Genomic DNA, 25,309 nt, shown 5'->3' on the forward strand with positions numbered 1-25,309 from the left:
ACGTGAGTGAGCAAGGCTCAAGAAAAGATGGGTTCACTTCATCCTAGGGATTCATGTAAGATTCACTCAAAAAGCCGCCCAAAATCATCCTTCGTCTCGCACAGCAATGATGCCTCTAGAATAGATGTTGCTTCTACCTCTCCTCACTTCAAATGTTACCACAATTATTGGCAAACTAATCTCACTGGCCTCCACGAGGATGAGGCAGTGAGGTCATCGACACGGAAAGCAAAGTTCGCATGGCAAAACATGACTTTTTCATTAGCTCCTCTGTTTCCATTAAAAATTGCAAATATATTTACCATTTGCAAGTTTGTAATGAATGCTTGAGCTAAGCTTAGAACAATGGACAGAAAATTGAGTGAATCCTTGTCATTTATCCTTAACCAATATAGCTCAAAGATGCACCCGAAGCACTAGGAAGGGGTCATCTCCGAGAACCTGGGTAACCCACCCCCACTAGTCCACCCCTGCAATTATCTGACAGCTGAAGTGTCAAAAAACATTTTTTTCCAATAGCCAGATATGTGAGATGAAACCCAAAGGGGAGTACTAGTGACCTAAGGAGTGTCCAGCTCCAATAAAACTAGAATATACCATTCAAATCTGTATGCATGTGAAAAACTGCAATATACCATTCAAATCTGTATGCATGTGAAAAACTGCCGACAGGTGATGGGACTCCACAAGACTTAGCATGTCCTCTGAAATCACTGAAGGCATTGAAGTTATCTGCCATATTTCTGCCTTTGCAAGGCAGCTCACATGTATCGATGCCTGTTCACAAGTGTCCATAGGAGCTCTTTGCACTTGTTGTCACCTGTTGGACCTGCTTGATTAATCTATTTGTACATACATCAAGTCATCAACTGCTCGTGTTGATCATCACCATCGGAGCCGCTGAGCTCATGCTTGCATAGAGGGCAAGTTGCATTTATTTTTAGCCATTTGTCTACACACTCCACATGGAAGAAGTGTGCACACTGCAATTCCTTCAAGTCCACGCCATCTTTGTACTTTCCAAGGCAGATGCAACAAACCTAAAATGAAAGCATACACAAGTGATTCAAAAAAAGCACACGTGCACACAAGGAAATGGTAACCATATTTCGGTCTGCTTTTAATCACATACCGCATCTTCACCAGACACAACTCGTTCCTTGTCTGTACCAGGTGCGAAGATTCCCTCTTCTCCGGAGCTCTCACAATCAGAATCATTTCCGTCTTTGCATCCTTTGCCACTTGAATCTTTTGTCTTGAATTTATAGATAGGAAGCCCTGCAATAATCTCGGGGGCAGCACCTTTTGCTTGTACATGGTCTTCCCGATAGCTTAGGAGTGTGATGATACATGGGAGACAACAACATACAGTTGCACAGATAACAAAGGGCATGGCATAGCTTATGCAGCTAAACGTGAGGAAAACAATGCACAACCTGAATGGTCCATAGAAGAATGCATTAGAAACACTGTAACTGAAGAAACACTAAGCAGCATCAACATAATACAAGGAGATTCTTACCTGTACAAATTGGGAGCTTCATGGGAAGAAGAGTGCCCTCCAAATATCCAGACATTGCCGACAACAAACCAAACAGCAAAGAAGCAATCCAACGCAATCTTGAATCTTTCCATGTGCATGGTAATCCTGTGGTCATGAAGCTTGCACTTTATTCAGGTGGCCACTTTGGTATCAGCAGCCTACATATCAGGTATGCAAACCATGTACAGACAAGTGGCAATTATTACACAACATACAGTCAAAAATTGACAGTATGATGGAGCATGCAGTTCCTTGTGATGATGGTACATGCAGTTCCTCTGAGCAGTCACATATATCAACATTCACAGTAGCCTCTTTGTCACAAACCCCTATATTCTAGGGACATGCGGATGCGTGTCAGGCCTAGAAACATGCGGATGCATGTATGTATTATACCTGGGCATGTGTATGGATCATATGAGTGGATGCATATGAGTCCAAGGACATGGCAGGACATTTGTGGACTTTCGGGCGGTGCCCGTGTGGATTCCGGCCATGCACACATGGTGTGTTATGATGGCAGGCGGAATATTTTCAAGTACAAGAATGATGATAGGTGGTTCTCCAAGTTTACATGTGCACAATGCATAAATGATGCATGCCATAACTTTATTTTACTTTGTGTGACATTGTCTTGCTGCCTGGACAATGCTTGTTATTTTGGCTTGTGAAGTCCGAGGGACCGGGGACGCCCGGGCACCTTGTGGACACGTGTGTGCACTCCTGTTTGGGCCTAAAACTGTGGGCTTATGGGTTTTGCAGGTGGTAAGTGCGTCCACACTCAATTTACAGCTTACTTCATTTACTACTAAGGTTTATTGGTTTGCAGGTCCACACTCATTAATGAAGTCCGGACAGCTTATGGCCATTTTCCATTTGGTTGGACCTAAACTTATACAAACAGGACAAATGGAGCACTATGGGCTGGACACCTACCTGGACACCTTATGGGGACACATGTCAGCCAGTATGTGTACCCACCAAGCCCCTTAGGTGGCACTGGAAAAAGGCGCCTCCCTCAAGAGGCCTTTTGGGCTGTTTTATTCATTATTCAACACATTGGAGAGCTGGTTGGAGCTTTGGGAGTTGCTACAGGGCTGGTTGCTTGCTTCCCGGACTCACACAAGCTTGGACAACGATCCCCACACTCTTCTAAAGGGCTGGTTGGTAAATTTCAGACCTACAATTTCTGGTTATTGCGAGTTTTGGGCTGGTTATTACAGGTGTCCAAAGTCAACTTGGACAGTACAGGACAGCTCTAGGGACCTCCACAGGGCTGTAGGACCCCTTACAGGTGGATTTCTCGCGATAGAAAGTTGCTGTTTTGGACTGGTTATTGCACAAAACAGGCCGGACAGCAATGGAATATGTGAGCATGGATGTGTCTCAAGGATTCCTGGTGTAACAGCTCGCGGAGAACACAGGTTTCTGGATCAGTTTCTCGCGTGGAAATAGGGCCTAAAGATCCATTTACATCTTGTGCAGGGCGAAGTACCTGTGAGGATTGTGATACTCTTGTGCAGGGCGGATGTACCTGTGAAGAGGCTTGTGCAGGGCAGATGTACCTGTGTGTAGGGCGGATGTACCTACAGATTCTCTTGTTTGAAATGTATTCATTCATGATGTATTTGGAAGAATCATGTGCAGGCTGGTGGTGAATCCCGAGGCACCCGTAATCTTGTACCTTGCTGACTCTTTTGGTAATATAACCTAAAGGGGGGGGGTCAGCCTATCATCGGCCCCTTTATGTGGTGTACTGTCATTTTTCAGCTTTGTGGTTGTAATGCTCAAGTGTTAAGAGCTCAGAATCTTGTTCACATTTATACGATTCCAATACACGCGTCCGCCTCCCGTTACACTCTTCACAATCATTCAAGTCCATTTTCATATCCTCTGCCTCAGCCTACGGTTGACATTGAGAAGAGCTCTCGTTTGCTAACAATACATGTCACCATTTCCAAGATTTATGGGATTTACCAGCATTTATCAGAGTATATTACAGATTTCTGAGGATTTTTGGACTTTTGGACAAGCTTTGGGAATGTGAAGTTATCAAGATATTGGTTTCCGGGCACCCTGAACATCATTTCGGGATCAAGAAAGGGACCCAGTTTTGACAAATCATCTCTTGCGTTATGGATTACGGAGGACATGTGCCCGACAGGTCATTGGACTGACACAAAGCCCAATTGTGTGAAAATACACTTAAACGGAACATTTCCGCGTGTTCACATCATTATCAATGAAGGTGGACAGGTTTATCAACAAAGGCCGGGCTTTTTATTATTTGGCCCCTTCCTGAGTAAAAGGCTTCACACTCATTATTATTTTGGGGCACCTGTGAAACCTTGGACATTGCACAATGCACATACATAATAGATTTGGCCTTGGCTTGTAATTTTGGGCAAATCACAAAGCAACAGCATGTGGGAAGAAAAGCATGACGGAAGGAAAAACACAAAATCTTGCATATATATATATATATATATTCCATGCCATCAACAGTTCAACTGTATGCAAGGAAGAACCTGGACATGCCATCTCTCTCTCTCTCTCTCTCTCTCTCTCTCTCTCTCTCTCTCTTCCCTTTTGCTGTACAGGTCCGTACAGAACCTGTGCACTGCTGACATGGCATATGCACCCTATCCGTACTGTTCCATACAATGCTTATGTACCTGTCCGTACAGACTGATGATGCCTACTGTGCTATCCATACTGCACAATCTGCACATACATGAATTCCTGCTCCTGGATGTCCTGATGCCTCTCCTACTGCTGTACTGTACCTTGCCATGCTGCTGTGCAAACTGTGCCCAGCCATACTGTTGTACATGGACCAGTGTACCATACCATAATGATGACGTGGACTATACTTAGAAACTATACCTGCGTACTTGCTGGCCATACTTGATGGTTGTACACGCTGTACCTGTTGTACTGCATGTATTGGATGATGTATCTACTGTACCAGTTAAACCTTTCGTACGGAACTCTGTTTTCAGTGGACTTTTGGAGATCTGCCTATCTTTTGGCTGCCGCGCCCGTCCCTCGACATACCTCTGTGGGAGTTTGGAGATCTTATTGAATGCCTATCTCTTGAGCGCCGCCGGTCCCTCGACATAACCACGTGGGAGTTTGGAGATCATTCTGGCTGCCTAACTCTTGGCTGCCACCAGAACCTCGACAGAATCTCGTGAGAGATTTGGAGATTGGAGACAAGCTTCTATGCTATATGGATTTTTTGGATTCACAGGAATCCATGGATATGTGGACATCTTTTGCGACATCAATGTTGTAAATTGGAAAACCTGGCCTATCCCATGTGTGGGAACTAAAGAGGCCCCCAAAGCTTGTAACACATAAATACTCCTTAGTGATATGACATAAGTTCCAAGGGGAAAACAGAGGGAAGGGGGGTCACACTTAGCCATCAGGACGATGGCTCAAATGCACTGTCGGTGACCTCAGCAATAGAGAGTGGCTTCCTTAGCTGAAATAACAAGAGAGCATAGGATGAACACATGAAGTGAAGCTTGGAGTAAGGCAACTGAAACCGGCCTCTGGTAGAAACCAAAGTGCGGTAGACTAGCAATCACCCAATCCAATTGTAGTCCAGCCAATAAAACAAATATATGGGAGCTAGAGTGCTCCAACACATGAAAAAGAATGACACCTGTTGGCCCCAAAGCTTGGCGCCCCTTTCGGTATTTCTTTTTTCAAATTCAATGGAAAAGTTTAAATGAATACAACATGGTCATTCATGGCTTGTATGTCTGCATGTCCAATCGGCCAATCCTCTGGACCTCTTAGCATAGAGGTTACACACAGCTTTGTGTCCCCAAAACACCACACTGTTATCTCCTCTAATCTGCTAAGACAGTGTGGTGTTTTGGGGAATATGCATCTGACTGAACCATGCGCATAGCCACAAACTCAGCCATGAAAACAGTCCACAAACTTGCCCTGTTTCCACTCTCTAAACTGCCAAACCCTTCCTCTCACAAAGGGCCAGAGAGAACGACTCCATAACAATCACGAGCCAGTGAAAAGAGACTCAATGACACCTACAGTCCCACCTGCTCAAAAAAGAGAGAGAGAAACTTACAGTCCTTGTGTCGCTTTTCACAAGAGAGGAGGCGCAAGGAAAAGCCCCGTTTAGTCCTGCCCTCTTGTCTTGCAGCCGAGAGAGAGAACACCTATGGGTGAACCTGCTGTCCAGCCCTGTACTCCCTCCTACAGTCCACGCTTCTATGTCCAGCACTGCCCGTATGGACAGCAGTGCAGCCCAACAGCCTGCTTCTTGCCAAAAAGCAAAGGAGAGAGAAGAAGATTCTGCAGGCGTGAAACCGGCCTCTGATAGAAAACCAGAGTGCGGTAGAAGCAATCACCCGTCCACTTGTAGTCTAGATGAGAAACAAAACACAGATTGGGGCTAGAGTGCCCAAATCTGAAAACACAGCGACACCTATTGGCCCCAAAGCTTGGCGCCCCTTGCGGTATTTCTTTATTCCATTAAAATAATATGTATGGCTGAGTACAACACAAAAACCAGCCAAGAGTTTACACCTGTAAGTCCAATCTGACTGCCCACAAATCCTTCTCAGCACAGAGGATCTATGCACACAGATCTGTGTCTTCAAACAACACACTGTGCCTCCCTCTGATCAGCCAAGATCACTAAGCAGGCCAGCCATGGGCATACATCTGGCATAACTCAAGAGCATGATACATCTTCTCAGCTCAAACATACATGTGCTGTCCAATCTCTGTCTTAATCCCTTGTCAATCTGCCAAACCCCTCCTCTCACAAGGAGCCAGATAACACATACCTGCAGCAGACATCAAGCAGTAGAAAGAGAGATGGATGAACAGAAACAGAGCTTACCAAGTTCAGCTCGTGAAACAACACTGGAGGAAGCAACAGCACCAATCTGTGCCTGCAGGCACTTGAATCCACAATCCTGCTTCACACGTGTGCTTGCACTTGCCTGTATCCTCCTCCTGATGCTCACTCCTATGCTGTCCTTGAAAGTACAGATCTGAAAATCAGCACAGTACCCGTCTGTACCGCCTCGGGATACGTGCCAGGCGTTGTACTAGCATAAACAACCTGCTGTCCACTTCTGTACCTGCCTGAATTTGAGAAAACAGGCCTGTCCAGCACCTGTCCAGCACCTGTTAACACCTCTGCAGCAACTGTACCTTCTGTACCCTGCTGCCCGTACACTGTACGGCAGCTGTACAAGGTGTACTTGCTGAAAAAACAGTCTGTACAGCCTGTACAGGGCTTCTGCGCAGCCAAACCAGCAGCAGTCCTGAGCGCCGCCAGCAACAGAGGAGAAAGAGAGAGAGAGAGAGTGTGCCCAGTTCTGGCCGTTCAGTGCTGTACGGCTGGTTTGCACTCAGAAAATCAGCAGCAGCAACACGACTTCTCCAACAGCCCTTCTCCTCCTCTTTTCCACGCTAGGGAACATGCGCATGAAGGAACTCTCCACTTTTGCTACACGACTCCCCAAAAAGGGAAGAGAGAGAGAGAAGAGAGAGAAAACTCCTCCCCAAATTAATCCCTAGGGCCCCAACTTTAATAAGTTCCTAGGGCCACTAAGGCCTAGGGGCAAACTCCAATAAACATTAAAACTTAATGTTTCTAGTTCCCCCCTTCACACCTAGGGATGTCCACACATCTTAAACTCTGTCCGGGCACCCCCCATGTGAATCATAAAATATTCTGACTCTGCAACCACCATGCCCACACTTGTCCTGCTCCATTTTCACAGGGCCATGACATACCCCCCTCTTGAAAAATGGCAAGCGTCCTCGATTGCATTCTGGTGATGCATCAAAATATCCAAAGTGAAATATACAATATGGCAAGATCAGCGTCCCAATCTCTCTGAGCCATACACATGTATCATCATTCACTGCAATCCAATGGCATAGTAATAGTCCAAGTTGTATACCACTGTGAACCATACATATCCACAAAAATCTCCATGTGACTAGTACACATATATCATAGAAGTCCCATAAACAGATGTACTGTCAGCCTCAGTACCTTCGGGTGAGATAAAATCTGCACCAAGCGACCTCTAGATGTCATCTGAGCCTGTCTGTATCAAGGGAGTGGAGGTGCTACCCCCTCTTGAGCATCAGGTAATGCTCCAGACCCATGCTCTGCTGAACCTGAATGAGCCACAATAAGAGTCGGCTCTAACTCAAAGGCATCGAGATAAAGCTGCAAAACCTGAGGTGAATCTGTTAAGTCACCTTCCTCCATCCACTTCGCATCCATCGGTGAATAGTTCTTGAACTTCACAAGATAGCGACGGGAAACTTTACCTCGTACCTTCCTTTCTTTATGTGCCAGTATCTGCTCTGGAATCAGAACCTCATCAAGTTCCTCAACTTCCGGCTGAGCCTCATCTGATACATCCTCAGGCACATCCCCACGGAAAGGTCTAAGAAGACTCACGTGAAAAGCATTGTGAATCCTCCAGTGATCTGGTAACTTCAAACGATAGGTTACCTCACCAATCTTTTCCAAAACCTGAAAAGGCCCATAGTATCGCATACTCAACTTAGGGAATAAGCGCTCTTTACCCTTCATCTTCTTGAGTCTAGCCTTTTCAAAACGCAAAAGAACCCAATCACCCAATGCAAACTGTAAATCACGTCTGTGACGGTCTGCGGCTTTCTTTTGCTTCTGCTGAGTTTTCTGGAGGGCCAACTTAACTCTCCGATAAGCTTCAGCCTTCATCCAAGCTCTCCACATACTGATCAGCCTCAAAGATCTTATCCTTTGTATGCAAAATGGGTGGAACCTTCTTCCCTCCTTCTACAATCTCAAAAGGCGCCTTGCCTGTCGAGCTATGTACAGTGTTGTTATATGCAAACTCCACTAAAGGAAGATACTTTTCCCATTGTTGCTTGTGCTCTGACACATAACACTTGAGAAGATCCAACACTGTAGAGTTAGCCTCTTCTGACTGACCATCTGTCTGTGGATGAAATGACGATGAAAACTTGAGAGTTGTACCCATGTTGTCAAACAACCCTCTCCAAAACAAACTCGTCATCCGTGGATCACGGTCACTAATGATAGACGTAGGCAAGCCATGATACTTGAAGATGTTCGCCATGAACAACTTCACCATATGATCCACTTTAATTGTCTTCCTCACGGGAATGAAATGAGCCTGCTTACTGAACCTGCATATGATAGTCCAGATGCCATCATTTCCCGTTGGTGTCCGTGGAAGATCAAATACAAAATCCATGGCAATGCTCTCCCAAGGTCTATCCGGAATAGGTAAAGGCTGTAATAACCCCGGTGTCTTCTGACGGTCAAACTTTACCTTCTGACATACGATGCATTGCCTCACAAAGGCATCAACATCTTTTCTCAAGGTTGGCCAATAAAAGAAAGTCTCCACTGCTTTGACCGTGGCGTCAATACCTCTATGACCGGCATACGGTGGAGCATGACTTTCAATCATAACCTTGAGTCGCAATGGCCTGGTAACACACAGTCTGCCATGCATCAATAAAAACCCATCTCTGAGAGTGTAATGCTCATGCCGCTGACCCTCAGACATCTGATGATACAACCTTTCAAAATCCTCATCATGGGCATACTGCTCTTTCATTTCATCAAGCTCATGATGATAAGCAAGTGAAACTGCAGAGACCTGTGGCTTGCGTGACAAAGCATCTGCCACTACATTCTTTTTGCCTTCCACATGCACAATCTGGAAGTGAAACATTGACAAAAAGTTTGCCCAACGCATATGCTTCTCGGAAAGCTTAGTCTGCGTGAGGAAATAACGCAAGGTCTGATGATCTGTCTGTACAGTAAAATCAGCCCCAAGCAAGTAGTGTTTCCATGTAGAAAGAGCGTGAATTACAGCCAACATCTCTTTCTCATACACCTGTAAATGCTTCTCGGCATCTTGCAAAACTCTACTCTCATAGGCTATCACATGTCCCTCTTGCATGAGAACTGCACCAATGCTACTTCCACATGCATCACACTGGACAACAAAAGCCTTTCGGAGGTCCGGTAACACCAATACTGGGTCCGAAGTAAGCTTTTCTTTGAGCTTTTTGAATGCTGTAATTTCCCGATCAGCCCATCTAAACGGAGTTGCTTTCTTCGTCAAAGCATGAAGAGGCGAAGCAATTTCAGCAAAGTGTGTAACGCCTGTAATAGGAACACAATCCTAAAAAGCTGCGTACATCATGCACGGTCCTCAAAGCTGGCCAATTAAGTATTGCTTCTACCTTGGCTGGATCCATACGGACTCCATGACCAGACACAATATGCCCCAAGAAATGTATCTCCTGCAAGAAAAACTCACTCTTCTTGCCATTAACCACCAACCTATGGTTTCTGAGTTCTGCAAACACAATGGCCAAATGCCTTCTATGCTCTTCCTCAGTTCGTGAATGCACAATCATATCATCAAAGAATGTGCCCACAAACTGTCTATGAGGCCTGAAAATCCTGTCCATCATTCTGTTAAATGTGGCAGGCGCATTCGTCAAACCAAAGGGCATAACCAAGAACTCATACAACCCAAATGTGGTTCGGAATGCTGTCTTATGCACATCCTCGGGTCTAATGCGTATCTGATGATACCCGCTTTTCAAATCAATACGACTAAAAACTGTGGAGCCCTGTAAGCGGTCCAAGATGTCATCGATCCTCGGTATGGGGAATCGATTCTTGATGGTATTCTTGTTCAGCGCCCTGTAATCTATACACATGCGCCAAGAACCATCCTTCTTCTGCACTAAGAGCACAGGTGAGCAAAAGGGTGATGAGCTAGACTGAATCAACCCCTTATTTAGAAGCTCCTGCACCTGACTCATAATCTCTTCCTGTTGGGCTGCACTAACACGATACGGCGGTCTATTCGGTGGAGTACTACCAGGAATCAGATCTATGGCATGATCTTCTGGCCTCTCAGGAGGTAATTCTCCTGGCAATGACTCGGAAAAACAGTCTTGAAACCCACTTAAGAAATCAGCCCTGTCCTTATCTAACATTGACAAATTAGACTTAGACTCATCATCCTGTGCATCCTTTACATAAATCAAGTACGCGGAAAGATGCTTTTTCATTACTGATGAAATCGCCGAAGCGGATACAATAGGAACAGATTCCCCTTTGAGTTTTACATCCAATACATGCTCTTTCCCTCTATGAGTCAGAGTAATTTTCCTATTGTAAGTATCCACCACCGCATGTACCCTGTGGCACCATGGCATCCCCAACAAAACATCACAGCCATCCAAAGGCATGATGAAGAACTCCTCGCTGTCCACATAACCCTGCAAATGAAGCCGAAGCTTCCCAATAATAGGAGTAACGGGTTCTGCATACCCTGGACAAGCCATATTTGCCTCATGTAACGGCCCCATCTCCTCTGCGCGAATCCCCAATCGGCCAGCCAAATCTGGTGAAATGAAGTTGGCTCTAGCACCTGTGTCAAAGAAGATCAAAGCATTCTCATCTCTCACTTTGCCCCATGCCCTGCACAACTCTGTAGCTTCACCACTTAGCTGCTCCCCCACAAGATCAGGAACTAAGCCTGCAGAAGGCTTTGGTTTCTTTGGCTTGGGCTCTCCTTTATTGTCAAGGTCCTTCTTGGACGTTCTTTTGGGACAATTGAATGACATATGCCCCTCTTCAGTACAATAAAAACACTTTTGAGCATCTCTCAAAGCCTGTCTTTCCTCAGAAGTCCTCTTGGGCATTGGCAACTTCTTATACTTTGTCTCTGTAGACCCTTTAGCATCACGAGAAGCATGCCCAAATTTTTCAGCTTTCTTGCTCAATTTCTTACTGCCCTTAAATCCAGATGAACCACCTGTGAGTAACGCATTAGCTGTCATAGCATTTTCAATCATCTGTGACATGTTCGTTACTCTTGTCTTTATACAATAATCTCGTACCTCCTTGGGCAGCCCACAACAATACTTCTCTACCTGCTCAGATAATGGCACGGCACGATAAGAAGTCACTGGGAGTAGAGCTTCCCAAAACTTCTTGTTATAATCCTCCAAACTATCACATTTTGAAGCATCCAACTTGTGCCATGCGGTCATAACATCCACCTCAAATGTAGATGTGAGCCATACGGAAGAGAAAACCTGTTTGAATTGGACCCATGTGGTGGGTGCTATGCCCTGCAAAAGAAGAGTAGACCACCACTGCAAAGCATTGCCCTTGAGAAAAGTGGCAGCTTTCCTCACCTTTGAGGACTCTGTGTAATTCCCACCAGAAAAAGCAGCATCAAACTGCTGTAAAAAGGTAAGTGCCTTCAATTTATCCTTGGCCCCACTGAAAGTGTCAAACTTCACTGCAGCTCCCCCTTCCTTGTAATCCTTCGCCTTTCCCATAGGCGTTAGATTATCATAGGGAAGTGGTTTCGTGAGATTGCTGCCCCCAACATTCATACCCATCATTGGGTCCGCATTTCCCATTCCAACACCAGGCATACCATACATCCCAGCCATGTTTCCAAACATTCCATGCTGCATACCTGGCTGCATGCCACCAAATATATTGCCTTGCATCCCAGGTTGCATGCTTCCAAACACATTTCCTTGCATACCGGACTGCATACCACCATACATATTCCCTTGCATGCCAGGCTGAAAATTGGCTCCAAAAGGCCCATACATACCCATGCCTCCCTGAGGATAACCCCCAGTCATGGATTGAAACACCGAGCCACCACCAAAGTACCCTGGATGCATGTTCTGCTGAGGAATAGGTGGCTGTCCATAGAAGGAACTCTGTGGGTTAGCACCAAAAGCATGCTGCATATTCGGAAACTGGGCAGGAGATGGATCCTGTGGAGTGGTACCACTATGACCTTGAGAAAGATTCTTTGAACGAACCTTCTTCTTCTTTTTCTGGGGCTCTGTGCGGGGCTCTGAGCGAGATCTCAAGAATTCAGCAAATCTCTCACTCTGTGTGAGCTGCATAAAAGTATCCATAACACTAGCCAAGCGATCTTTGAACCGAGCATCATCATCCTCTTTACCATGCACATCTTCTGGCTGTGTTACATCCTCATAAGGCTCAACATCTGCAGCTTGTTCTCCTGCAAAAATATCCTCAGATACATCTCTTTCAGGAGAAGTCTCTTTCTCTTCTTCTTCTTGATAGAAGTACTCTTCCTCTGTATCAGACATGATTGCTGAATTTTCAGCGATGGCTTTCTCCAAAACAACCACGAGCTCACCCCCTTCAGAAAGTCGATGATTGGTCCCGGCAACGGAACCTTGAAACCGGCCTCTGATAGAAAACCAGAGTGCGGTAGAAGCAATCACCCGTCCACTTGTAGTCTAGATGAGAAACAAAACACAGATTGGGGCTAGAGTGCCCAAATCTGAAAACACATCGACACCTATTGGCCCCAAAGCTTGGCGCCCCTTGCGGTATTTCTTTATTCCATTAAAATAATATGTATGGCTGAGTACAACACAAAAACCAGCCAAGAGTTTACACCTGTAAGTCCAATCTGACTGCCCACAAATCCTTCTCAGCACAGAGGATCTATGCACACAGATCTGTGTCTTCAAACAACACACTGTGCCTCCCTCTGATCAGCCAAGATCACTAAGCAGGCCAGCCATGGGCATACATCTGGCATAACTCAAGAGCATGATACATCTTCTCAGCTCAAACATACATGTGCTGTCCAATCTCTGTCTTAATCCCTTGTCAATCTGCCAAATCCCTCCTCTCACAAGGAGCCAGATAACACATACCTGCAGCAGACATCAAGCAGTAGAAAGAGAGATGGATGAACAGAAACAGAGCTTACCAAGTTCAGCTCGTGAAACAACACTGGAGGAAGCAACAGCACCAATCTGTGCCTGCAGGCACTTGAATCCACAATCCTGCTTCACACGTGTGCTTGCACTTGCCTGTATTCTCCTCCTGATGCTCACTCCTATGCTGTCCTTGAAAGTACAGATCTGAAAATCAGCACAGTACCCGTCTGTACCGCCTCGGGATACGTGCCAGGCGTTGTACTAGCATAAACAGCCTGCTGTCCACTTCTGTACCTGCCTGAATTTGAGAAAACAGGCCTGTCCAGCACCTGTCCAGCACCTGTTAACACCTCTGCAGCAACTGTACCTTCTGTACCCTGCTGCCCGTACACTGTACGGCAGCTGTACAAGGTGTACTTGCTGAAAAAACAGTCTGTACAGCCTGTACAGGGCTTCTGCGCAGCCAAACCAGCAGCAGTCCTGAGCGCCGCCAGCAACAGAGGAGAAAGAGAGAGAGAGAGAGTGTGCCCAGTTCTGGCCGTTCAGTGCTGTACGGCTGGTTTGCACTCAGAAAATCAGCAGCAGCAACACGACTTCTCCAACAGCCCTTCTCCTCCTCTTTTCCACGCTAGGGAACATGCGCATGAAGGAACTCTCCACTTTTGCTACACGACTCCCCAAAAAGGGAAGAGAGAGAGAGAAGAGAGAGAAAACTCCTCCCCAAATTAATCCCTAGGGCCCCAACTTTAATAAGTTCCTAGGGCCACTAAGGCCTAGGGGCAAACTCCAATAAACATTAAAACTTAATGTTTCTAGTTCCCCCCTTCACACCTAGGGATGTCCACACATCTTAAACTCTGTCCGGGCACCCCCCATGTGAATCATAAAATATTCTGACTCTGCAACCACCATGCCCACACTTGTCCTGCTCCATTTTCACAGGGCCATGACAAGGCGCCTGTATGTACTGTTGCGCAGCAGCCAGCCTGTTCTCCAAAAACGAAAAGAGAGAGAGAGAAAGAATCAACGCCTGTGTTCTCTGTGGCGCAGCACAGCAGCCAACTCCTTCACACTCCAAAAGGCATACCAGGGCCTAGTATTCAGCAGCGCCTGTATACACTACAGCGCAGCCCGCCAACAATCCCCTCCAAAAAGCATGAGAACCAGCAGCGCAGACCCACCAGCAGCCTATCCAAAAAGCATGAGAGAGAGAGAGTGTAACTTGGTTGAACACAATGCTAATCAATACACTTAAATACACTAAGATTTGAAGGACACTTGCTCAAATACAAGAAGTAAATTGCTGAATTGACAAGAGACACACAATGAGCCGGAACGGCCGACCCCTCCCTTGAGTAAATTGTATTACTATTGGAGAAATTCAATACATAGCTTCACGGGCATCCATTGCCAAATCCTCCATGCCAATGCATATGAAATTCAGCATTTAGAAAACAATGGTATGTCGATGTAGATCACCAAGGAGCTGCCTTGATGCCCGGCCCGACTTCAGTGCCCATATTCTCTACCATTGGCTCTATGTTCTACCAAGCAAGGTAGCAACATCTTCAAGAGCACATAGGACAAGAGAAATACTACACAGGGCGGCTAAACAAGGAGTCCTGCCCTTCTACTGAGTAAGTAATGACAACACATTGTCCAATTAGCTTACCAGTCTTCATAGAAGTTGTTGCAAGCGGAAGCCTTCGCGTTGGAAGCTTTAGAAGTGTTGATATCTTCGATTTGCCGCAATCCTTCGTGACAAAAGTCTTCAAGAGGATGAAGGGAACCCTGGGAAAGCTTCCCCTATGGTTCAACTTGAGAAAGGAAGGCTGAAATTAGGGTTTTTAGCAAAAAGACCAAAAATTACAGCAAAAATGAGAGCTGTTTTGTTGAATTTCAGTCATTGGGAGTGAGTAGGAGAGTGATTAGCACTTGGAAACACTCTTGGAAGCTTGGAAAACACCCTAGCAAGTTGGGTATGGCTATGGAGAGCTTGGAAATGGAGAGAAATGGTGGAAAAACAGAGTTTTCAGCCTCCAAAAATCCTCATGAAGAGAAAACACGAATTTCTCTTAATAAGTAAGTGAATTGGGGTCCAATCACGTAAAGGGACATGGGAGATGCCCATTTATGAGTAAAAGGGAAGGATCAGGTCCTGGACATTGAGTCTTGTCCGCCTCGGGACTTCAGTGAGTGTGAACTTGAAAGCGGTCATAATTTATAAGTGACTTTTGGGCGCCCAAACTTTAATGAAATGGAAACACACTCACTTATAAATATTGGCTAAGTCCTAAGGGCTATTTGAGCCTAGATTGGGTAATACTTACCACCTGTTCACATGCCACACAACCATGTCAGCAGACAGTTTCACACGCACGGTTCACGGGCGGACGTCCCCTAGCCCGGAACTACACATAGGTCATGCAGGCATGAAAACAGCATGCAATATCATTTGCAGGCAAGCACATAAAGATGCTATGCAATGCAGCATTGGCATGAGCAATTTCCGTTCATGAAACCATATAAGACCAAGCGTTTCCAGGCAAGTATATGCGATACCAGACCCAGTGGAAAGCCAATCCTCCGAGCGTTTCCGGGCATGTACACAAAGGCACAAGTCCCAGCGGAAAGCCAAGTCCTCCAGGCGTTTCCGGGCATGTACACAAAGGCACAAGTCCCAGCGGAAAGCCAAGTCCTCCAGATATTCCGGGCATAATAACATCAAGTCCCAGCGAAATATCATATCCAACTATACAGCATGACACGTGTCAATCACATGCATAGGCACATTCCATAAGCCATGGACACCAATCCGATATGTACATAGTGTGAAAGCAAGAGTGAACCATTCGGGTGGCTAAATGGTGACATTCCCCCTCGCTTCTAAACAGTTGTCCGCAAACTGAAATGCATCCAAATATGTCTGAAGCACATGCGGGCAATCTTTGAAGAACTCTTCATCTACCCATTTAGCATCAATGGGAAGATAGTTCTTAAACTTCACAATCGCCTCACAACTTTGCCTGCAGCAAGCTTGCGTTCCTTGTGATACACAATCTGCTCTGGCTGCAAGATCTCCTCAAGCTCATCCACTTCTGGTGGATCCTCAATGACCATTTCACTGGGCTCCGGCCCTACATACTTGCAAAGGAGACTCACATGAAAAGCATTGTGTATGTGCCAATGACTAGGTAATGCCAATCTGAAAGCGACTATCCTAAGCTTGCAACGAGGTACTATGGACCTTTTCGAGTGATCTTCTCTAGGTAATGCCAATCTGAAAGCGACTATCCTAAGCTTGCAACGAGGTACTATGGACCTTTTCGAGTGATCTTCTCGATCACTCGAAAAGGTCCATAGTACCTCGTTGCAAGCTTAGGATATGCACCCTCTTTGCCAGGCCTCTTTGCAAGTCTTGCTTTCTCAAATTTCAACAATACCCAATCATTCTCTTTAACATCCAATTGCCTTCTATGCTTGTCGGCAGCCTTTTTATGCTTGTCTTGTGACCTTGCAATGGCTGTCCGCACCTAAGCAAAAGCAATATCCAAGTCTCTTACATACTACTGCCATCCAAATCTGGTGAGATAAAGTTGGCTCTAGCACCTGTGTCAAAGAAAATCAAAGCATTCTGATCTCTAACTTTGTCCCATGCCCTGCACAACTCAGTCTCCTCACCACCTGGCTGTTTCCCAACAAGATCAAGAGCTAAACCTGCAGAAGGCTTTGCTTTCTTAGACTTGGGCTCCCCTTTAGTGTCACAGTCCTTGTGGGACTTACGCTTGGGACATATGTCCCTCTTCGGTACAGAAAAAGCATTTCTTGGCATCCATCAAAGCATGTTTCTCCTCAGGAGTTCTCTTGAGCATTGGTAACTTCTTACGTCGCTTCTCTGCAGGCACTGTTGCATCATGCGATGCATGCCCTGACTTCTCAATTTTCTTGCCAGTGCTTTTGTTGCCCTTAAATCCAGTTGAAACTCTAGTAACGCATTTGCTGTCATGGCATTCTCTATCATCTGCGACATATTTGTTACTCGAGTCTTAATGCAATAGTCACGCACTGCCTTGGGCAACGCACAACAATAGTTCTCAACCTGCTCTGACAATGAGACGGCACAATAAGAAGTAACTGGAAGTAAAGCTTCCCAAAACTTCTTGTTGTAATCCTCAAGATTCTCACATTTCGATGCATCCAACTTATGCCATGCTGTCATTACACCCATCTCAAATATAGATGTGAGCCACACGGAAGAGAACACCTGTTTAAATTGTATCCAAGTAGATGGTGCTATGCCCTGTAAAAGAAGAGTGGACCACCACTGCAATGCATTGCCCTTGAGAAAAGTCGCAGCTTTTCTCACTTTCGAGGATTCCGTGTAATTTCCACCAGAACAAGCAACATCAAGCTGCTGTAAAAAGGTAAGTGCCTTGAGCTTGTCTTTGGCCCCACTGAATGTGTCAAATTTCACTGCAGCTCCCCCTTCCTTATAATCCTTCGCCTTACCCATAGGCGTTAGATTATCGTAAGGAAGTGACCTCACAAGATTGCTACCCCCTGCATTCATGCCCATACTAGAGTCAACATTGCCAGTTCCCACACCTTGCATACCATGCAATCCTGTTGATCCTCCCATGTTTCCAAACATACCACTATGCATACCGGGCTGCATGCCCCCATACATGTTTCCTTGCATTCCGGGCTGCATGCCCCCATACATATTCCCTTGCATTCCGGACTGCATACCACCATACATGTTGCCTTGCATACTACGCTGAAAATTAGCTCCAAAATTCCCTTGCATTCCCATACCTCCCTGAGGGTAACCCCCATTTAGAGATTGGAACACGGAACCACCGTCAAAATAGCCTGGATGCATAGACTGTTTGTGGAATAGGTGGCTCACTTCTCTTGAGGCTGTCCCCTAATGGGAATACTGTCACATGTGCCAATAATGCTTCTTACCTAGTGAAGGGCATTCGTAAAATTATGCTTACTACTGCAAATGGCAGCGCTTTCACACTTTCAGATGCTTTGTATGTGCCAGGGATAAAGAAGAATCTATTGTCTGTCTCTGCGCTTTTGGTCATCTGAACTTTGCTAGTTTGCTGCGTTTGCAAAAATTTGATATGGTTGCTTCATTGCCCCCTCGTCCGAAAAAGGAACTCTGTGGGTTTCCACCATACGTGTTCTGCATGTTAGAAAACTGTCCAAAAGCAGGATCGTGTGGAAAGGCACCACTATTGCCCTAAGGTGGGTTCCTATGGGGAGGTGAAAATTGATGGATGACTGTCATAGAGCGTTGGAGTGAGTACAATGTAGAAGAACAAGGAGTACTTACAGATGAGTTGGATGCATATAGATCTGAGAGAGGCTCCTTCGCTCGTAAAATTGTAAAGGAAGAGAAAAGAATGCACCAAGCAATAAAATGGTGGGAGTCATTTGGAGCAAGTACACCAAAATTGCAACACCTTGCTCTTCATGTGCTTTCTCAAGGGAGTTGTGCATCTCCATGTAAGAGGAATTGGAGCACTTTCTCTCTCATACACACAAAAAGATGGAATAGGTTGAAGCCCTCCAACACAAAAAAGTTGGTTTACATACACACAAACCTTAGGCTCATTTCTAAAATCAAGGCAAGAGGGTTTGAGAAAATGGAGATTACCAAACAAAGAGAAAGATGATGAAAGGTTGATTATTATGCAAGAACTTCAAGAGCCTCAGGATGATGAGGACATTGTGGGGAATGCAACCACTAATGCTCAAGTGAATGTTGATGTTGAAGAGCAGGAGGATGATGACTCTGATGATGATGATGATAATGGTGCTTCTTCTCCCTCTCATGTGGCAAAAGAGGATCAGGAATCAGGATAGACTCTAGTGTTATGATTCATCATTTCTCGTACCTGTCATTTCTAGTTTTGGTATTTGAGTTTTGTTGTAGCTTCATATCTTTATTGTTGGGATTTGGTTTTTTCCAAACTCATGTTGGAACTTGGGACTTGGTCTATGTCATGAGATTTTTATTGAAATCAGAATTTCAGCTTGTCATATCTCAATGCTTATCATTTAACATTGATCAAAGTTTCAAACCTGACCTCTAGTTTCCAAGAGGTTTTAAGTTTTAAGTTAACAGCTTTTCATGTCTAGTGTCATGACTCATGAGGTTTTTATGAATTTCAATTTTCAGCATGTATGAAATCCAAATTCCAACATCATGCATCATTGCATGTATTAATTACAGCATGCCTATGGCTTGACCATTCAAGCTGGAGGTATTTGGGAGGCCACGTATGATACTCCACAGAGACTTCAATCAAACGTTTTCATACTTTTCATTCTCCCAAACATTTGACAAATGCCAAACAACGAATGTTTGGAACTATGTTTCAAAGTCTAGTCTCTCCTCCATCTCTTCCCTCTCTGAAGCACCATGTAATCTCAACAATCCCATCTTCTTTTCTCCTATGAAGGTGTTACAGGTTGAGCTTGAGCCTGCTGAGCACCTTGCCCTTCACCTCATTGAGGTGTGGTAGACACAATGTTTGGACGAGTGTTATCCCCACACACAAAACCCCAAAGGCCCTTGGGCACCAGCAGATTCTAAATCATGAAGTTTTACAGGGAGTGATTGCTCCAATCGAGCTTGTCCTCATGTGCCAAAACCCCAAATACATCCCCTGCTTTGATGAGCCATTTGCAAATGCCCAAATGCAAAACTCATTGCAAACGCAAAATCACCTGCAATGTGTGTGCTCACTGACAGAAAGTCAAATACTTGGCTTGTAGCGTACACCTTTGTCAAAATACCTACAAATCCCCTTGCAAATAACAAAATGGTGTAGGGTAATGACTTATTTGTTACCAATTTGATGCGTTTGCTTTGATTTTGCAAAATCCCCCACATGTCGAAATGTGCGGTATAGCAGGTACAACTGGTGCAACAGGTATGGGCAGATACACGTAATATACAGGGTACATCCCAAATTCACATAATTATAGTTCAGACACCACTTGAAATAATTAAGATTATATATATCAAACCCACTAGAATTATGGAATCATAATTATGTGATTTTGGGAATGTTCGAAATACAAACTAGTCATAAGTCGGACAGCCTATTTCTTCCCATTTTTCACCTATTCAAGGCTGTTTCCACCAAAGCGCATCACTGCTGCTGTCTTTTCTTGCTCATTCACCGCACATCACTATTTTGGACCAACTAGAACCTCTGTTGCTTCAACTTGCACTACTTGGCCTCTTGTAGACTTTGTAGGCTCCAAATTCAGGTAATTTCACCTTGGTTTTTACTCTCTTTCGCGATAAGTCTGTAGTGGTGAGTGGCAGGTGTGTCAGCCCAATGCTTAGCACTATTACAGGCAAATACAATCATAGAAAGCCATGAAGCTTCTAACATACACGTGTCTTCACTGTTTCAAAGCATGAATTGATAGGCATGTGGTTTCTAGCAGACAAGCGCCTCCACTCTTTCAAAGAGTGAATTACAGCAAATGACTTTTATTTGCAAGGATCTGTGCAGGTATTGACTCCTATGCAAATAAAATTGGTCCTTCACTATTAAGGATTGTTACAATCACAAGATCACTAGCATCTTTATGGCCACTAAAGGTCTGAGTCCTTAAATAATAAAAACTACATTCAAGCTTTGTCATTTCCTCTATTGACTGTGGTGCTGCTAAAGTTTACAATTTACAATAAAAACCATTCTACATCTGACTCTATTGTCTAGTGTCTTTATTCATGCTCTGAAGAGCTTGTACATGTTGCTCTGTGCTGGAAGAAGCCAAGTGCCATGTTAATGCATCAGTGTGCCAGCAATGTGTGTGTGTGTGTGTGTGTGTGTGTTTGTGTGTGTACGCATTGGCATGGCTTACCTGGGAGATATTCTAGTGAAAACTTGTCAGCAAAGTATCTTAAGGCATCTGTTAATGAACAATAAAAGCAGCTACCCTATCAGTGAAGGCGCGAACTTAACATGCAGAAGGACCTGCCTCAGATACAATTCATGTATTTTTAGCAGTAAAATTGAGAACACAATCTGCATTGAAAATAGATAGCTCAAAAATGTAAATTTAGTATACCAAAAAGCTAATACGTCGGAGCAAGCTTATAGAAAGTTCCTACAAACTCAATTAACTAAACCATCAAAGAGACCAATTTTCATCATACTAGCATATGCTCATCCCAAATTTCATCTATATGATCGTTGAAAGATAACTTAGATATCTAAATACCTTGAATCTCCACCATTAGGCACTTGACGTCCTCCACCTGCCGGCAAAACACCCTCTGATTCCTCACCCTGCTGAGAAGTAGGCTGCGGCAATGGACGCGATGTGTGTGGAGAACTTGCAGCGCTTGATGAAGAGACCGCAGATGATGCCAGAGTGTCGTGGTCGTGTTGCCGTGCATGACGATGAGAATATCTCCAATACAGAAGCGGAAGCATTGCAAGGCAACCTGCTGCATAGCCCATGACCCACAACGCCAGCGGGGCCCTTGGTTTTTCCTCCCTGGACAAGGAAAGCACAATGATGGAGGCAATTATTTGGCTGACTGTGATCGCCATATCGATTGATATCCACAGTCCAGAATTCAAAGGATTAGTCCGTTGCCGGGTGCTGTATCCACTGTTAGAGTTGCTCTGCCGTCCTGAAGATCTGGACCTTCTGGAAGAGCTAGCTGCCAGGATCAGCTGTGAATGACTTGATGTTGACATTGACCTCCCCAATGAGCTGGTGGCAGGGAGGTTCATATGTGTTTGACTTGGCATTGAAGCTGGTGAAATGCTGGGCGGATCAATGGAAATAACAATATTTTCTCGAGGTAAGGATGGCAAGTTGGCCGGATGAGAGCCCTTATACTCATCCAAATTTGCTGACGTGTCCGCCATGATAGACACTACATGCTCACGCTCCAAGCCTTCCATAAGCAAAGGGTACGTGTCAGTGTGCTGATGCTCCAAATTCACACCACTGTAGCCAGCAGCCATGGAACTAAGGAAACCCTTCTTGACAAACCCCCACACCCACAGATTTCAGATGCACAAATCAACCCAGTCCACATTTAATTTAACTTATATAATAACTTCTTCCACCTACTGCGCTGCAACCTCCTTGGCAAACAGACTTCTGTAGCAGATAAGCCTCATCCCCTGCAAAGATTAGTCGATTTTGCTGCCCCAATGACCCACTGACTTAAGGAGAGATTGAAGCACTGCAAGAAAACATACAAAAGCGCATATATCAACTGTAAAGATTCACGGAATGCTGAAGATTGATGTGAATTGGTTGGGAAAAAGAAGATCAATGGCTATGGCAAGAACAAGACAGGCAAAAAGCTTGAAATGTGCAGAAAAGCTCATCTAACTCTAAAAGTTCATGTAAATTGAAGCTATGAAATGGGTTAGCAGTAGTAAAGGTATGGCAAACCAAAAAACCCTCGCAGAAGCTGTCCCAAAACCCTAATATGGAATATCAGATGACCCTTGTGCAAATACTAGGATGGACACATAAACGTGAATACAAAGCAAAGAAGGCCGCGATAGCTAGGAGCTCCCTTAAGGCGCTCTCTGCTGATCTTCCACCATAGCCGTGGGAAGAATCAAGCTCAGCGAAACAAAGGGGGGATGTATCGCCCAGCCCTTGATTACCCAGTGTCCACGCCCTTATTTTACACGTGCAAACGCGTGTTCACTGCCTGCACATTACCATTGAAAAACACCCCTGGCCGCCCTCCCCCCCTGGCTAGTGCTTTGTCTTCTAGAAACTTGCTTTTGACCGCCCGCCCGTATTAGCCATGTGTGTAAGCGGTTTGACAGAGTCACTCAATCATCATTCAGGGACTAGAAAGATTATATGGCTTATAATGCTTAATTAATTCCAACCACAACATCATTTCAGTGCCCTACTGGATGCATTGAATGGCACCGAGGGAATTTGCTTAGGTGTGTCTCAACATTGATTGTCCTTCAAATTTCCTAGTGGTTTGGATCATCCTCAGGAATGGTTTCTTCATACATTTGAGAGCATGCTCCCTTGAGAGCAGAGGTGTTCAACTCGTCATCGTCGTCAGTTATAAAACCTTCTTCACATCACTTTTGGGATTGGTAGCTCTTGATAAACTCTCATCCACAAGATCTCTCCTTTGCATAATTCTATGGAACTATCAAGGCTCAAAGAAGCAAAGGCATCCCTTACTATGAACCTCACAATCCTCTAACATGGTCTACACAAGTCCTAGTGGGAAAAAAATATACGTTGGCAAATATGTAACTCATTATAAGATTAACTTTAAGAGTTTGATTTGAGAGCGTGGGCAACTTTGAATGGAACAAAAACCTTTTTACAATTTCTACTCAACTTTAAGAGTTTGACTTGAGAGTGCAGGCAACATTTAAATGGAGTATTTTACACACATGATCCAATGGCATCCACTTTTCTTACCATTGCTTTTGTTATAAATTAAAGGACAGCACACAAAATCCTTGCCAAGGAACCAAAACTAATTATAGTTGTGTAATCAAGCTCTTAGCTTATTTAGAGCACTAATTATTCATAATGATAGGTGCGTGCTCTCTCTCTCTCTCTCTCTCTCTCTCTCTCTCTCTCTCTCTCTCTCTCTCTCTCTCTCTCTTTGATAGCAATTTCTTTCATGGTAGGCAAAAGCAATGCATCTATCAAGCTTGATACTAAAAACACAATGAATGTTTCCTTTGTTTTTGTGTAAATAGAAGAGTTCCTCCATTATTATTTATGGTTAAAACAAGTGTAAAATGTCTTGTTGATCGGAGAGGGTGAGCTCAAGGTGAGAGGAACCATAGGAAATGTTTCAAAGATATAAATAGAGGGTAGAACTTTAAAAGGTTAGAGAGAAAACAAAAAATCATGAACTTAAAGAGCAAAGTTACGCACTTACTTGTGTCATGGTTGCATAATTAAGAAAAGAGAAAGAGATTATAGGTAAGATAGAGAAACTAAGGTGGAAATATGTCTTTCTCTAAGGCTACAACTATGTAATCCTTTTATGAAGAAAATAAGCGAGCACTTAGTGTTTATTCTCGTATCCTTTTGGCTTGTTTAAACCTTTCTTAGGTTTAGGGTTTGCCAATTCTTTCTTTCCTTCTACCATGTAGTTTAGGGTAGTAGCTAGCATGCTAGTAGGAAAATTAATGGTTCTCCTAATTTATAATAGAAATTTCTTGGGCATGTTTTTGTTATGCTTCTATAATTATTTTCAATATTGCTTTGAAACTACTATTATGAGTGGCCTTCATCTTAGCAGTAGTAATCTATTTATATATGGCTATGGGAAAGCATGCAGATAATCATAATTTTGACTTAATTGTCATTTTGTTAAAGTACGATTAGGAAATTAGAATATACCAAAGGTCAAATTTATTAATATACCATATTAATTATATTAAAAGCATGATTATAAGAGTAAGAATGAGGAGAAGTTTTACCAATCTAGACCACCCCTAAGCACATGAAGAATTAAACTAATGATAAAATCTAAGAATCAAACTAATGATAGCATCCAAACGTCTTCAAATCCTTATCATGCATGCATCCCATGCCATGCATGCATGCATCCCTCAAGATCAGTAACCCACTTCATGGGCTAGTTGACATTAAGCACAATACTGAGCGTGATGCTGACCCCAAAATAATAATGTAAATTTTACGGGGAGATATAGTATTAACTAATCCACGGGATATCTACTTTTATTCATTACATCCTATTGTGTTAAACCTTCGTAGTTGGTACTACAAAACTCTGAAATTCTGGATAACAGTGTCGACAAATTAGACCTATTTGTTCAGATGATATTCCCGAGACACTGGCTAACTACGAGGTGGTAGCACAAAGTTATCAACAATGGATTATAAGCCATAGGTGGCTTGAAGCCTACAATACTCACCAACATTTAAACTTATATGAGTCTTCTT

The 25,309-nt window shown here is 44.2% G+C and overlaps 1 protein-coding gene across 1 annotated transcript; it reads right to left on the bottom strand.

The window, feature by feature from the left end:
• Nucleotides 1-234: 234 nt before the first annotated feature.
• LOC147607944 (E3 ubiquitin-protein ligase At1g63170-like) lies at nt 235-23,103 on the bottom strand. Its single transcript, XM_086790187.1, has 4 exons — nt 21,593-23,103; nt 1,523-1,648; nt 1,133-1,436; nt 235-1,040 (listed from the first exon to the last, which is right to left on the bottom strand). The coding sequence occupies exons 1-4, from the start codon at nt 22,348-22,350 to the stop codon at nt 858-860; spliced, it is 1,371 nt and encodes a 456-aa protein (XP_086646313.1). The 5' UTR covers nt 22,351-23,103; the 3' UTR covers nt 235-857.
• Nucleotides 23,104-25,309: the final 2,206 nt, after the last annotated feature.

This window comes from Cibotium barometz, chromosome 54, assembly GCF_041138505.1.
Source record: "Cibotium barometz isolate CiBa-2024 chromosome 54, ASM4113850v1, whole genome shotgun sequence".
Classification (NCBI taxonomy): Eukaryota; Viridiplantae; Streptophyta; class Polypodiopsida; order Cyatheales; family Cibotiaceae; genus Cibotium; species Cibotium barometz.